Source organism: Cucurbita pepo, chromosome LG10, assembly GCF_002806865.2.
Source record: "Cucurbita pepo subsp. pepo cultivar mu-cu-16 chromosome LG10, ASM280686v2, whole genome shotgun sequence".
In the NCBI taxonomy this organism is placed as follows: domain Eukaryota; kingdom Viridiplantae; phylum Streptophyta; class Magnoliopsida; order Cucurbitales; family Cucurbitaceae; genus Cucurbita; species Cucurbita pepo.
In genome coordinates this window covers 6,615,911-6,631,707 of record NC_036647.1, presented here as the reverse complement: position 1 = coordinate 6,631,707, position 15,797 = coordinate 6,615,911, and the positions used below count along the sequence as shown (strand labels likewise).

The 15,797-nt window shown below is 34.5% G+C and overlaps 3 protein-coding genes across 6 annotated transcripts in view; 2 read left to right on the top strand and 1 right to left on the bottom strand.

Moving 5' to 3' along the window:
- The window catches only part of LOC111803356 (F-box protein SKIP24), a 2,873-nt gene extending 536 nt beyond the window's left edge, over positions 1–2,337 (top strand). Inside the window, exons 2-5 of one of the 2 annotated variants that reach the window (XM_023687719.1) lie at positions 55–228; positions 508–670; positions 749–889; positions 1,956–2,337. In XM_023687719.1, the coding sequence (XP_023543487.1) occupies positions 55–228; positions 508–670; positions 749–889; positions 1,956–1,985 (508 nt within the window). In that variant the 3' untranslated portion in view covers positions 1,986–2,337. Of the gene's footprint in view, positions 1–54; positions 229–501; positions 671–748; positions 890–1,955 lie in introns of both variants that reach the window. The other variant, XM_023687718.1, reaches the window with a different exon arrangement.
- Positions 2,338–3,173: 836 nt separating this feature from the next.
- On the top strand, positions 3,174–4,613 carry LOC111803350 (transcription factor MYB30-like). 2 transcript variants are annotated; one of them, XM_023687711.1, is made up of 3 exons: positions 3,174–3,464; positions 3,663–3,792; positions 3,883–4,613. In XM_023687711.1, the coding sequence occupies exons 1-3, from the start codon at positions 3,332–3,334 to the stop codon at positions 4,520–4,522; spliced, it is 903 nt and encodes a 300-aa protein (XP_023543479.1). In that variant the 5' UTR covers positions 3,174–3,331; the 3' UTR covers positions 4,523–4,613. The 2 variants fall into 2 exon arrangements, with proteins under 2 accessions (XP_023543479.1, XP_023543480.1); XM_023687712.1 differs by having other exon boundaries at positions 3,344–3,464; positions 3,663–3,785.
- A 7,043-nt stretch (positions 4,614–11,656) lies between these two features.
- On the bottom strand, positions 11,657–15,370 carry LOC111803323 (ABC transporter F family member 4-like). 2 transcript variants are annotated; one of them, XM_023687670.1, is made up of 2 exons: positions 15,218–15,370; positions 11,657–14,125 (listed from the first exon to the last, which is right to left on the bottom strand). In XM_023687670.1, the coding sequence occupies exon 2, from the start codon at positions 14,089–14,091 to the stop codon at positions 11,908–11,910; it is 2,184 nt and encodes a 727-aa protein (XP_023543438.1). In that variant the 5' UTR covers positions 14,092–14,125; positions 15,218–15,370; the 3' UTR covers positions 11,657–11,907. The 2 variants fall into 2 exon arrangements, with proteins under 2 accessions (XP_023543438.1, XP_023543439.1); XM_023687671.1 differs by lacking the exon at positions 15,218–15,370 and adding an exon at positions 15,169–15,192.
- Positions 15,371–15,797: the final 427 nt, after the last annotated feature.

Here is a 15,797-nt window from a genome sequence, read left to right as displayed (position 1 = left end):
TTTTTTTTTTTTTTTTTTTTTTTTTTTTTGGTTTTTGGTTCTTGTTCTGGTCAGGTTGGAGAGAGATAGGTATAAGAAGGCAGAGAAGCATAGGAGAGCAGTGTTTAGAAAGAATAACCAAATAAAGGCGCATTTTAAAAGGCTTGAAGAATTAGAGGAAGGTTTGATGGAGGAGACCAAGAAATTGACAAGGACCTTGACGGAATTGTCTAATTTACGCACGGTCAGGTAGTGTTCAGCAATTAATTCAAAATTTCAGTTATATTTTCTGTTCTTTCCTCGTTTGATGCTTTAGAAGCTGGTGGAAATGAGGGCAAAATGAGTGCTGGAATCCTAAATCTTCCTTGGAAAATTCTTGGAACTTGTGTGCTTCTGCAACTTAGTTGATTGCATTTAGTAAAATCGTTGATTGGAATTGTTGAGTATTATTCTGGGCAGTGAGTAAAATGTCAAGTTTGGTTTATATTCAAAATTTTTAGATATGATAATTGTGTTTGGTAGTCACAGGGAAGCATCAGTAGCTTTGAGAGTCTGGCAGCCAGAGGTCATTAGGGCAAGGCAAAGGCAAATTGTCGAACAATGCAGCGTGTCTGTTGATTCTCGCTCGCGGACTCTCGATATGGAGCTCAAGCTTTGTGAGCTACAAATTTCCATTTCTAGGAAAGCACTTGTAAGTTTTAAATGTGGAAACGTTATTTTCCCATTTGATAACAACTGCAATTTTAATTTGTAACACTGCTCGCTACAGAAAGCTGAAAAACGGAGACTCGACGTAGCTAAAGAAGAGTTAGCTTCATTGAAGTACCACCCTCTAAAGTACTATCATAGATTTGTAGATAGCAGTAGTAGTGAACCTGGCATCAAGAGGAGGTCAGAGGATGTAATAAATGTAAGATCCTTGCTTGTTGCTTATACTTCAAATTTTCTGATTTTGTCATCTCCATGATGGTTTTGTTACCACGAAATCTAACTGCTTGTCCCCTGTTTGTTCTTGAATTCTAATGTGTGCACTGTGCTCTATTAGCAATTTTCTTCGTCAACCATCGTCACTGTTTTCACGTTGTGTTAGAATCTCTCCCAGTTCTACTAGATAAACTTGTTAGGATACTTCGTATTTCATGTAATGAAAGTTTCCTATTGTGACCATGCAACGGCGTTCGTTATTCGTTGGTGAATTATCCAATGTCTGGAACTTGATGTTTTTTTTGAACTTTGACCTCCATAAGTAACACATATATTGAGGTGGGAGGAGGCTTTTTTCTTGTCATTGATTTGTAATTAGGTTGGATTGTTACTTGTTCTATATTTTATATACATGATCGGTTAAGATGTAGACATGTATATACTGTAACCGCCCAAGTCCACCGCTAGTAAATATTGTCTTATTTGGGCTTTCCCTTTCAGACTTCCCCTCAAAGTTTTTAAACCACTGTCTTTCAGAGTTGCACAACGGGATCGGTACTCATTTGGGGAGGAGAACGAAACATTATTTATAAGGGTGTGGAAACCTCTCCCTAGCAGACGCGTTTTAAAAACCTTGAGGGAAATCCCGAAAGGAAAAGCCTAAAGAGAACAATATCTACTAGCGGTGGGCTTAAAATAGATTTGGAGACAAAATTAGCTTAGTTTTTAGAGTTCACCGTTAAAATTGTGCCTCAACTCTTTTCGTTTAATCAAACTGTTGTCACATTAACTGGTTTGTTCTCTTGTGGTCATTTTTAATCTCTAGCAGAAATTTCTACTTGTAACTCAACCTTGATGATTCAGTATTATTTATGCCTCAACTTTCACGTGCCCTACTTAGATAATCTATTCTCCTTTCTGGCCCATATGGGTACCGTTTCTTTATTAGCTAAGTCTCCATATGTACAGTATATGTTGCATGTTTGCTGAAAATCCAAGTGCGAACCAGTACTGATACGATAAAACATGCTTGATTGTCAATTTTTTCTCAGAGCCAGGTAAAACAGTTACGGAGCTCGTAACTACCAGAGATAGCATTGCCAGTTGAAGAACGAGCCTGCGACTCATAGACTGTGGCTTGGTTTGGAACTACTAAAGACTGGTTATGCATTAACTTGAGTAGCTGAGATGAGTGTAACTATCAGCTGTTCTGCACTTAATAAGATTGAGTCATATATTTTAGTCAAATGGGCAATTCTAGAAATAAGTAGGAAGAGTTTCATTAAGTTTATATCATTATCATGAAGCTATAGACAAAGGGAATCTTTTGTTTCAGGTTCGATGTCGATGTATGAGCAGAAGATTCAAATCTTTGACCTCTTGATTGATCTCTTGATTGATGATATATATCTTAATTAGTTGAATTGCGTTAAAGTTCAAGCTTCTTTAGTGAATCTTAACCTCTTGATCGATAATATACGTCTTAACTAGTTGAGTTATGTTGAAGTTCAAGCTTCTTTAGTGAATCTTAACCTCTTGATCGATGATATATGTCTTAACTAGTTGAGTTACATTGAAGTTGAAGCTTCTTTAGTGATTTTTATCGTTGATCTCTGTTGTTTACACCAGCTATGATTCAATTTCGAAGAGTATGAATCCCATTTTAAGAGTATTAGAATATTGCATATAAAATTATTGGCTAAACTACGTATAAAAATAGTCGATATTTATGAAGTTGGAGAAAAATATCGTTTTATTTTATAAAGAATAAAGGGCAAACTTCAATAGTAATTATTTAATTTTTTGTTTTTAAAAATTAAACTTATAAATATTTTTGTTTTGTTATATACTATTTTACAAAAATAAAAAAATAAAAATCACAAATTTTAAAATCTAAAAAAGAAAAAAAAATTATTTCACCCAATTTTTTATTCAACTAAATAGAAAAGATTTGATTGGATTACCACGTAAAAAAGAAAGAAAAATATATAAAACCCGTTTAAACATAGAAAACTCAATGGATCTCAACTCGCTCCATAAAATTAAATCAACGTCGAAATTCACAAATAATTCATACGAAAATCATAAATTATAAGTTTAATTTAAAATTAGTATAAACTAAAAGTTGAAACAAAAAATTCTTTTAAAGACAAGACTATGAACAAAATAAATGAAAAAAAAAAAAANGTTGGAGAGGTGAGTTAAGAGTGGTGTGTATTTAAGCAATCACATGCTGACAACAACACACTGTTTGGAGAGAGAAACACAAACACAAAACTCTCTCTCTCTCTCTCTCTCTATATATATATATTTATATATATATAACAAAATAACATATGAGTTCTTGAGGCCTCCATTTCAGTTGGGGGAGAGAGTGGGAGAGACAGGCGGAGAGACAGGCGGAGAGAGAGGCAGAGAGAGAGAGAGCATGGGAAGGCCTCCATGCTGTGAGAAAGTGGGCATCAAGAAGGGTCCTTGGACTCCTGAAGAAGACATCCTTCTTGTCTCTTACATTCAACAACATGGCCCTGGTAACTGGAGATCTGTTCCCACCAACACCGGTATCTCTTTCTCTCTCTACTTTCTCTCTCCTTTCCCCTTTTTAGATCCCCGGTCCGATCTCTCCGCCGTTCTTTCTTCTTTCTCTCCGAGATCCAATGGGTTTCGATAAATTTAATCTTTTTATTCATATACAACAAGTCTTTTAAGATCGAATGAGTTATGGTAAATTTAATCTTTTTATTCATATACGACGATAGGTCTGTTGAGATGTAGCAAGAGTTGTAGGCTACGATGGACCAATTACCTGAGGCCCGGAATCAAGAGAGGCAACTTTACGCCCCACGAGGAAGGAATGATCATCCATTTGCAAGCTTTATTGGGTAACAAGTAATTCTCTCGTTTCTTAAACAAAGTTCAATTCTTTCGAGATTCGAGCGAGCGGATCGTTATATGATAAATTCGATCTCGAATTTGCAGATGGGCTGCAATAGCTTCTTATCTTCCCCAAAGGACGGATAATGATATAAAAAACTATTGGAACACGCATTTGAAGAAGAAACTCAAATCAGCTTTAGATCACTCAACAACCTCGGAATTTTTCTCGAAGGGTTTCTTCAATGATTCTTCCACAAGGACTTTGGATTTCGATTCTTCCTCCGCTTCCGTCTCTGTCTCTGCTTCCTGTTTTTGCCCAAATCGATCCTCCGCCGCGTCGCCGTCGTCGTCGTCGTCAACTTATTACTCAAGTGCCGAGAACATCTCGCGCCTACTTGAAGGATGGATGAGATCGTCTCCAAAGACTAACGACAACGACAACGACAATCCATTCCATTTCGATGAGAAACAAAGTCATCATGGAGATTCCGTGGTTTCTAACCAATGTCGAGAGGTGAAAACCGAGCAAGACGGGAACAGGGTAGCATCCATGAAGGAGATCGAGTCGATGGTATCGCTCGATAACTTGGGGGCGTCTTGTGAGAATGATAATAAGCAAAATAGAAGCGAGAATAATAATAACAACAACAATAACCCTCCATTGTCATTTCTTGAGAAATGGCTACTTGATGACACTTCTGTTCAAGTAGAGGAGATGATGCCATTGTCACCAATGTTCTAACGACTTCTTTTTCTTAGTATTCAATGAATTTCCGACCTTTGTAATTGTAATACTAATTACTTTCATCAAGGTTCGGTCGTCTTTATACTTACTTTCTTCTAATTTTTTAATCACGAGTTTCGTCTTTCCCCAGTAACGATTTGACCTGAATTCACGTTCAATAAGCAAAACTGAGTCATATCGTCATTTTGACCTAGGAATCGAGTTTTTTTAGTACAACAATTGAGTCTAAATTGTCACGGATAAGTATTTTAAAATTTACGAACCAATTAGACAAAAAATTGAAAGTTCATTAAGAACGACCCATATCTAAGATTCACATCAAAATTCGGAACCAGATTGAACCTATTTCTTCTTTCTCCTGTCTGAACCTGAACCTCTATTCCCTGAGCTACTTCACCTTCTTTCACTCTTTTACTCGATGGTAAGAAACAAGAATTCGACAGAACTCAATCACTTGTCTCTATTTATTCACTGTAAACGAAGGAAGAAAGACGAAACCTTCACCTATTTATTCTTTCACGAGGGTTGAACTATTCTTTCACTCGGTTTAGCATTCCCTTGTGACATGATAATGTTACCTACTCCTTGTTTTTTAGAATGAAAACTATCCCCACAAATCAACACGAGCCTCGTTTCTAGCATGTTTTATCTTCATTCACATTCATCTTACAAAAATTTCTAATAGATCACCCAACATAGAATTACTTTAAGTAAAAACATGAAATTCCCATGATTAAACCACAAAAAAGGAAGGTATCCCTTGTTGATATAAATATTAACTTTCAATTCTTTTAAATCTTTTTTAGCTATCATATTCTCCACGTCACTCTCATTCGATGTGGTCTCTGTTCATTTATGGGCTTCTCTTTTACTCGACCTCTTGGTCTTACAAAAACTTGTTCAACATTTTATTTTTTAAATACAAAATTAAAACTTCATGATAAATAAAAAAAGAAAATAAAATAAAAACATTAAATTGTATTTATTACAATAACATGCATGGGACACCTCTTATTTTTCTTTTCTTTATACATTATTATTATTATTATTATTATTATTATTATTATTATGATGTATAAAAGAAAAAGAAAAAGAAAAAGGTTGTCACGAAAATCATGGAAGCAAAAAAAGAGAGGGGAAAGGGAAAAATGTATAAGAAACAACCAAAGAAACTTGTGATCTTTTTTTTCACTTTTTTTTTTTTTTTTTTACATTTTTTTATTGTTCTATTTTATTATTTTTTTTAAAAATAACTTCAAGATTATTTTAATTTTTTTAAAATTTTAAAGGTATTATTAAAAATTTTGAAAGTTAGACGTAAACGTGAGGGTTTTTTATTATTATTATTTTTTTTAAAATTTTAAGGGTATTATTAAAACTTTTGAAAGTTAGAATTTACGTGAGGTTTTTTTTTTTTTTTTTAATTTTTTAAAAATTTTAAGAGTATTATTAAAAGTTTTGAAAGTGAGACGTAAACGTGAGGGTTTTTTTTTTATTATTATTTTTTAAATTTTAAGGGTATTATTAAAACTTTTGAAAGTTAGAACGTAAACGTGAGAGTTTTTTTTTTAATTTTTAAAAAATTTTAAGGGTATTATTAAAAGTTTTGAAAGTTAGACATAAACTTGAGGGTTTTTTTTTAAAAAAAAAAAAAAAATTTAAGAATATTATTAAAACTTTTGAAAGTTAAAAGAATATATATATATATATATATTTTTTTTTGCAAAATGCAAAACTCGAGTATTTTTATTAATTTAGGAATAGGAATGAAATATGTCTAACTCGATACGTTCAAATGATTAAAATATATTATATTCTTGATTAAAATACCATACTTTTTAAGCTTAAAATTATAATATGAACTTTTTAAAGATAATAAAATTGAGGTAAAATTAGAAATTCATGGTAAAGTATGTTATCCATAAAAACTATGAAATCTCACATCGGTCGGAGAGGGGAATGAATCATTTCTTATAAATATGTGAAAAATCTCTCCTTAGTAGACGCGTTTTAACACTGTGAGGCTAATGCCGTTACATAACGGGTTAAAGCGGACAATATGTGTTAACGGGTCATCTGGATAGGAATTTTGTTTTTCTAGCTCCTAAATATATACTATTTGATTGCATTTGAGAAAGAGTCTAAAATTTATTATTTAATTATTTTTCACAAATAAAACTATTTTAAAACATAAAAATAAAATAAAATAAAATAAAATAAAATAAAGGAAAGCCATATTTTCATATAATTATTTAATAAGGAAGTTCTATAATTTAAAGGTAATGGGAAATAATAAAGTTAGTATTGAAAGGATGCCATTATTGATTTCATCATTAAATGAAAACTTAAAAATGAAGGAACAATAAAAAAAGACTTTGATATTCAATTTTTGTAATGAAACTACATTTTTTTTCTCCTTCCAAAATTAATATTTATGTTTTCATAAATTATTACCTTATTTATTGCATTTTATAATTCTATTTTCTGTATTTCTAATTTAAAAATTACATATAACCATGTTTTCAATTTATTTTTGTGGAGATTGAATTGGAATTATTTGTGGGAAATTTTCAGGGATCGAGTCTTTCACAAAATAAAATTTTCTATGTTTTCTGTTCAATGTATGGAACAGAAGATTCAAATCTCTGTCATCTTGAGCGATGATATATGTCTTAACTAGTTGAGTTAGGCTGAAGTTCAAGCTTTTTTTTTAGTGAATCTTAACCTCTTGATCCTCCTCTTTGCTAGCTAACTTTTAATCGGTTTCTTATAATCAATGACTATGTGTTGAAAAAATCATGGCCCTAAACCAACCAATCAAACCTTCTTGTGTGTCGAACAACCAACTGCAAACTGAAGTGGAGATCGTGAACAACCAACTGCACATTGAAACGTAGACCGTGCGTTGAAAAATAAACCAACTACACGTCAGTTGTGATCTCCCCATGTAAACTTAGATAGACAACGATGGCACTACAGTGAAAACCTAAGATGATAAGGCTAAAGTCATCGATCCATATGGTTGCACAATTGTGCTAAAAAGGTGGATCGATTGATGTTGTAAATAGGATGTGCCGACGAGTGCCAAATAACACTATGAAGGCAATGTACGATTGCAACAACAATGCACAAAACCAAACGCTCGACGACGCGAGGCACAAAATTAGATGGAGTTTCTTCTTGAGCTACATTTGACTATTTTTTTTTTGTTTGAGATGTGAAGCCAAAGCGAGATTTTGCTTTTATAGGCCGAACTTCAACTTAACGAACTTTTGTCCTAAAAAATTTCGTTTATCAAACCATGCTTAACTATGCAATGTATTCATCCCCTCTTCATAACTTACACACGTCTTATCTCATACTTCAAACTATAATCCAAATATAGGGACTCAAAATCAACCACACAAGACAAATTTGTAGTTCTAAATTTCTACGACTCACGTTAGCACAATTCTTTTGTTTACTTTGTAACATACATCATCGTTCTACTCTTTTGAACAACCATCTCTGTGTTTGATTTACATCGGATAGTATAATATTTTCATATCATAATCTTGTCTAATTTCAACTACCTACTTGACTCATATTAAGTTTCTTCTATGTGAATAAATACCCAAACCCCAAACCTTCAAAGCAAATACCGATGTTACCCATTTTAGATTGTGTATCGGCTAGTCATGTTCACAACTCTTCAATTGATGGGACCCATGCACAATAACATTTCCATGTTGCAAAAGAACACAACTCAACATTTTTTTTTTTGATGTAACATCATTGTACACCACAAAACCTTATGTCCCTGTTGGCACAGTAAGCACTAGCTCTGAAACCACACGTCATTAAAACATATAATGTTAATAGCAAATCTAAAACTAGACGTTGATGCCAATATATAAATTCCAAATAAGATACAGATTATCTTTCTCCCAAGATTAAAAGTTCTGTCTCTCGTCCCACTTCCCACTTTTTAAAGAAAAACAATGTTAAAGATTTATAATTTCTTGAGAAGTATAAACGGCTCATTTATCAATCTAAACTACTGTTATAAATATACATCAACTTCAGCATCTCATCTATATTTTATCAACCTACCTATAAAATCAAGATATCAATATTTTAATCCAGGTGAAGATCTAAATTCTAGCAAGGGATTGGAAAGTTTGAATATGATCTAATTGCTGGTTCTAGTGCAGATCCTCTGAGTACACCATTATGGCGCACAATTTCATTAACAGAAAAAACTAGACATACACCCTTTCTGTGTAAAGACTAAAGAAACTTTGTCCTCTGTCATGACATAGTACTTTTCTAGTTATATGATATGCAATACAACTCTCCCTCTCCCTCTCCCTCTCCCTCTCCCTCTCCCTCTCCCTCTCCCTCTCCAGGTTAGAGAGAGAGAGAGAGAGAGAGAGAGAGCTATCACATCAGTTCTTGGACACATTACTTCCGAACCCCACCTTATCAAAAAATAGCAATGCATAATGAGAGTGAAATAAAAGCCACCAATGGCTATGATCCTACTAACTCAGCATTAAACAGCCAGCCTTTCTTCTTCTTGATTACAAATACTGTTGCATAGGACCACCACAGCCACTATGATTTTAAAATCTACTCTCGGAGTACACTAATTTAACTTCCACCTAGGATGAGCTGGTACTATGTGACTCGTGCGTGTGTTAACATCGTGCTGTCACTCTAACTTTATGATTGGCTACGTCCTGATCCAAGAGTGATTTTATTTTTTTACCTTCAAATTTAACTTCAAAAGATTTATATACTTATTTGTGGTGATTGGGTCTAGATAATTGTTTCTGAGAATATTTGCTAAAACTATCCTACATAAATGGTGGTGAAAGTTCTCTATTTATAATCATTTAGAGAATCAAATAAATTACAAAAGATACTGAAATAGCAATAAATGTATACAAGATATTTACATATAACAAAAGAAAAATGTGATACTTATGGTCCGTAATAGAAGGTAAATATCTAGACATTTGCTTATAATAAAAAATCAAATATGATATATATGGTAAACTATAATTCAAGACTAAATATTTTTACCAGTTTCATTATTTGATTTCCCTCGTTATTATCATTGTAAAGTTTTTTTTTTTTTTTTTTTTTTTTTTTTTTTTTTTTTTTTTTTTTTTTTNATAAGAAAAGATGGATTAAAATGCCTAAACTTTAGACAAATCATATTATATTTTTATCTTATAAGCCCATACTAAAATAGAATAAGACAAAAGATAGGACTTAAGTATTTGTGAACCAAATAACACGTAAGTTGAGACAAATAAAGCCTTATCACATGACTGGAGCTCCAAGAAATTATTCCCTTACTAAAATTTGAGCAATTATCATTTAATTTCAAGGGGGAAAAGGAGTAAAAAACTTACATGATTCCATAAATGACCCACTTATTGTCCACGGATGAGCTGATCCCACAGCCTTGAATGCAATTGAATCCTGTCCAATTCATAAAACAGCTTTTAAAACCCTTTCTTTCTCTCTCTAAGTCAATATCTATGTAACAATGGCAATTAAAAGAAAGGTAATTGCTAAACGCAAGTCTACAGCATTTAAGTAACCTTATTTATAGCCTTCAAATTAGGACAATTACCTGGACCCAGTTATTACAGAAGAAAAAAAAAGCAACCCATCTTTCTCAAAGGCCTGAGAGGTCATTAGAGTCAATAAAATCTTGAGTTTTGTTTATCTAATATCAATTTCAATAATAATGAACCTTCCAGAATAGTGTCATATCGCCTGTGATAGATAGATAATGCAGGGAATAGATGGAACCCATCTCAACTACAAATCAGAATGTAAGACTAAAAGGATCTTCTAATGATCTTTTTCTTTCTTAACAAACAAAGGATTCTTTGGGGACCTGGGGTTGGTCAGGTTTCTCGGTTGGGATGAGACTAATGGATTCTGATCATTCTTTTGTCTAATAAATTCTAAGTGGACAATGTTTTTATCTTGTTTTCATCATTTGAAAAAAAAAAAAACTTTTATCAGAAGGGGTTCTTTATCCACGGGCGTCTTTGTTACATCTCTTATTAATTATTGATATAATCTAATACCTTATTTCTTTTGGTTTGGATTAACCTTTTTTGTAACGGGGATGGACAAATGTTGTCTTTTTTCCCCTTAGGGTTTCTAAAACGTATCTGCTAGGAAGAGATTTCCACACCCTTAAAAATAATGCTCCCTCTCCCGCTCTAACGGATCTCACAATCCACCCCCTTTAAGGCCTAGGCCCACCGCTAACAGGTATTGTCCTTTTCGGACTTTCACTTTCGGGCTACCCCTCAAGGTTTTTAAAACACTTCTGCTAGGGAGAGATTTCCACTCTTATAAAAAAAAAAAATGCTTCGTTTCCCTCTCCAACTGATGTGAGATCTCACACCTCTTCTCCTTTTTTCTCTATAATTCTTTCCTAGGCCCCAAACCCATTCTATTCATCATGGAAAGTGTTTCCTCAAGTTCAGATAGAATCTCAACGATTTTTAGAGTTTTTGTGATTTTTACGTCAGTTTCATTTTATTCATTGACATCAAACTTAATTGACAGTTCCACAAATTTAAGAGTAACATTTCTATACTTATTTCACTATGGTGGAGAAGGTATACTAACCTTTATAACTACAGGGTATTAAGAAAAAGATTGAACCCAAAACTTCTAATTTATAATAGTGCTCATGGCTAATGGCTTTCCAAGAAATCATTAATGCCCAATCCGTCAGGATACTGATTGCATTAAAAGACATGCTCTATTTGTTTAAACAAATCCAATATACCGTAATACTAAATTCAACGGAAAACTTTCCTTTCCCAAACCAAAATGAATTGCAAGTCTGAGAGTAAAAACTACTGACCCGTCTCTTCAGGAGTAGGTCTTTCTTCTCCTGATCCAGCCTTCTTCCGCTAACAGTGACTTGGATAGTTGACTTCGTTCAATTATTCACACCATATTCCAAGCAAGCCTGCTTGTTCAAAAGCCAAAGAAAGCTTTATGATAATTATTAGTCAGACAACAGAGAATATATTCCATATCAAATAACTGAACTTCGTGCAGTTTCGGGAGTCGAGAAATATAATCTGCGAGCACCACTAGAGACAATAAACAAAGAGCAAATATTATGAATACTGTGAAGTTTTTCATAGAATATAGTACAGTAACTCAAGCAAAACTCATGACAATTTTCTCACTAATTGTACATACCCGAATTATAAGTAATTAACGTACGAAGAATTACAGAATTAGAACACATCGATCTGAATACTTGAGATGCAAAATAAACCTCAGAAACCAAAAGGGATGAAGTAGGACGTGCTACTTGAAAATCCAACACATTTCTCATGATCACTGATCTAATCATCAACCTCAGCTTTAATCTCCTTTTGCAATTCTTCCTTGTATTCATCGAACGTTCCGGGGAAAAACTCCACGGTGCCATTTTCAACGACCCAAATTTCACTTTTTTCTTCATCCTCGCAGACACGTGATATGAGCCGAGAATCATGACTAACCAGAACAACTCCACCAGTAAACTCATCCAAGGCATCTGCAAGTGCATCAATACTCTGCATGTCCAAGTGATTCGTCGGTTCATCAAGCAGTAATATGTGTGGCTTGGACATGGAAATTGAGGTAAAAACAACCCTGGCCTTCTGGCCCCCAGATAATTTAGCAATTGGCGTGAGGTGATTGTGGCTAGGGAGTCCAAACTTCCCCAACTTGGCACGAACAGCCTCCTGCTTACTTAGACCCTCTTGATCAGGATGAAGACGAAGAAGATATTGAACTGGTGTTTCCTCCATTGTCAGAAGGTCTACAAAATGCTGTGAATACCTCCCAATCCTCAACTTCTGACTCCTCCGAACTTCACCTTCTGTAGGTACCAAATCACCTGCCAGCAGGTTCAGAAGAGTAGATTTCCCCGCTCCATTGGGCCCAACGATAGCAACCCGCGTTCCCATATCAATACCCACATCAACGTTAGAAAGTCTAAAATCTTCTCTATTTGGATAACTAAAGCTTACTTCAATCAACTGTAATAATGGTGGGGTGAGCTCGGTGGGTTCAGGGAAGTGGAATTCTACACTGTAATCTCTCCACTTTCTGGGGGCCTCTGGTAGGGGATCATCTTCATTAACCTTTCCCTTGGACTTGTTCTTTGAGGCTTCCTTAGCAGCAGCAAACTTTGCTCGGTCTTTTACCTTCTCTTGTTGAGCCCTGCTTCCAGACCTCTTAGCTGCTTTCACCTGTTTATCATATATCTCAAACTTCTTGTTCATTTCTTTCCGACGCTGCTCATATCCACTTTCAAAACCATCAAAATTCCCACGATAAAAATGAAGCTTAAAGTCATGAAGATGAATAATTTCATTGCAAACACTGTTGAGGAAATCTCGATCATGCGACACAACAACAAGAGTTTTCTTCCACCGACAGAGGTACTCCTCCAACCAGAGAACAGCCCTAAGGTCTAGATGATTTGTGGGTTCATCTAGTAATAGAAGTGTTGGCTGAACAAAAAGAGCCCGAGCCAGTGAAATTCTCATTCTCCATCCACCACTAAATGAGCGGGTAGGCCGTGCTTGCATATCCTTGGTAAAACCCAGTCCAGCAAGAATCCTGGAAGCTTGAGCCTCAGCTGCATCTGATCCCAAGAGTTGCAGCTTTTCATATAACTCAGCAAGCCTCTCTCCTGCATCATCCTCATCATCATTTTCCTCTTGACCAGCATCAGAATTCTGCAAATCAGCAACTTCTTGCCGAAGCTTGACCAGCTCCTCATTAGCAGAAACAACTGCTTGAAGTGCAGTTCTATCATCACCAACCACCTCTTGTTCAACCAAAAGAACATCAATATTTTTAGGAACGGGTATCTTCCTCCAAGCAAGGAGCTTTAATAATGTAGACTTTCCCATACCATTAGGCCCAACTAAACCATACCTCTTCCCGTGAGATATCTTCACGGATGCATTTTTTAAAAGCTCTTTCCCTCTAGCTGAAACAGAGAAATTATCAATAGTAATGTCTTTGACATTTGCATCAGCTTCATCATTTCCATCAAGAACCGAAGCTCGGCTACCAATTACAACAGTGAAAGCATCATGGTCATCTTTTAGAGCTTCTTGTCTGGCCTGTTCTACAGCATGGGCAGCAAACATATCTTTCCTCTCTCGTTTTTTCAACTCTTTGTCACTTACAGCCACCTCCAGAGGCTTCGTCTCAGCCCTGTCCTGCCAGGGTAGCCGTTTCTGGGAACTGGTACTTTGCTGCTCCTCGTCAGACACAATTTCTTCTTCCTCATCATCTGAGGGAGGGAGATCAATGCCATCAGTGTATGATGCAACTTTTTTTGGAGCTTTTGCTTGAGGTTTAGCACCACCACTCAAAGATGAAGATCCCTTTCTCGGTTTATCAGATTTCTGATCCATACTGGCAAGCATTTCTGACACTGAAAGCTTCTCTCTCTTCCCGGAAGCATCTTTACCAGGCTTGACTTTGGCGTTTCCACCACCTTCTTCTGATTTCTTCCTTCCCATTGCACCAATCAACCTGACAATGGGGGAAAATTACCTAGCATAAAAGAAAAAGCCATTAACATGACCATCTGTTCACGTCTGACATTTAGTAGAAACATTGACCATCTATTTTCTGCAACACGAGGATCAGATAAAAAAAGTAAAATCATATTAAAATCTAACAACACAAAGACGTGGTACACACATACTATCACATCATGTTTCCCCAGAAAAAAAAAAAAAGTCATATCACAATCACACGAAGGACAAGCAAAAAAAAAAATTGAATAGAAATAAAATAGTAATAATGAATAGTTTCTNTCACACATATGACAATTTAGAGCATCTGAGGAAATTTATATATATTGAACAATAGAAAGATCAATATCTACTCTCAAAAACTATAACAGAGCTTTTATGCCTTATGGAGCTACAAGAGATCATCAACCACAATATAATGCCTTATTTATGCAGAAATGAAGTTCTTTCTTTAAAACATAACTGAACACATTATTTACACCCAATTTTCTGTGTAAGCAAAATGGAACCTAAAAGTTCATTTCAAATTCATGTATTAACAACTAAAATATTATGAGAAAACTATATAAAATTAGTGTCAAATGAATTAATTAATTTTTATTTGAAAACCCGAAAGCAAAAATAAACAAGACAATCTAGTTTGCAGTTTTCACAACAAAGCGTTGGATTATCATTGCAAATAATAGAAACACAAACACACGGTCGAAAAAGCACAGAAATAATGATTTTTCAAAATTAAATTGTCCCAAACATGAATAATTTTAGGGGTTAGTTCAATTGACCTGGGAAATGTCGCAAGTTCAAGCCTCAACAGTCAGTAGCCACCAAACCAATACTTAAGGTCTAAATTTAATTGGTCAAGTGTCATGAAACAAACAAGCAGAAAGGTAAAATCAGAAAAAATAAACAGAACAAAAACAAAGCGGTTCGGATGAGGCAAAATAGAAAAGTAAACGAAAAACATTGCAGCATAACAAAGAATAGAATTCGAAATCCAGTAGGATTCGAAATATTGTCTTAGTTAAATTCAATTGAAAATTGACCTAATTCCAAATTTACCCTATTTTGAAGTTGATTAAATAAGAAAAAACATTCGATCCAAGCAGACCTTAACAGCGATCACCAGAGAGATGGAGGAGCTGCGATGACGGCGCGAGGTTGCTGCAAAGACAGAAATGGATAGAGACGAAAGAAATCAGAGCGGCTGCCGGAGGGAAACGGAGAAACCAGAAGAGAGAAAATCGGTGGCGAAAAGAATGACGCAACGAGTTAGGTTCTCCTTTTTTTACTTTATTTTTATATAATTAAAATATGAGTACTAGGGTTTTTTTCCTTTTTTTTTTAATATTTATATATCATATTTGAAATTTTTTATAATTATTTAAATATATATTCCATACAGGTTGTGACTNATAATTAAAATATGTATAATTTTATGTATAATTATTTAAGTCTCTTATATTTTTTTTACGAGTCAAGTTTGTAAACGATGTTACCGATGCACTTGTAACATGGACCGTGCATAAATATGTTTTTTTTAAATAATTAAAAAATTAAACAACTTTGATGATCCAATTGAACCCGCTAGCAAATATTTCCCTCAATGACATAAAACGCGTCTGCTAGGAAAAGGTTTCCACAGCGTTATAAACGTGTTTCGTTCTCCTCCCCAACCAAGGTAGGATATC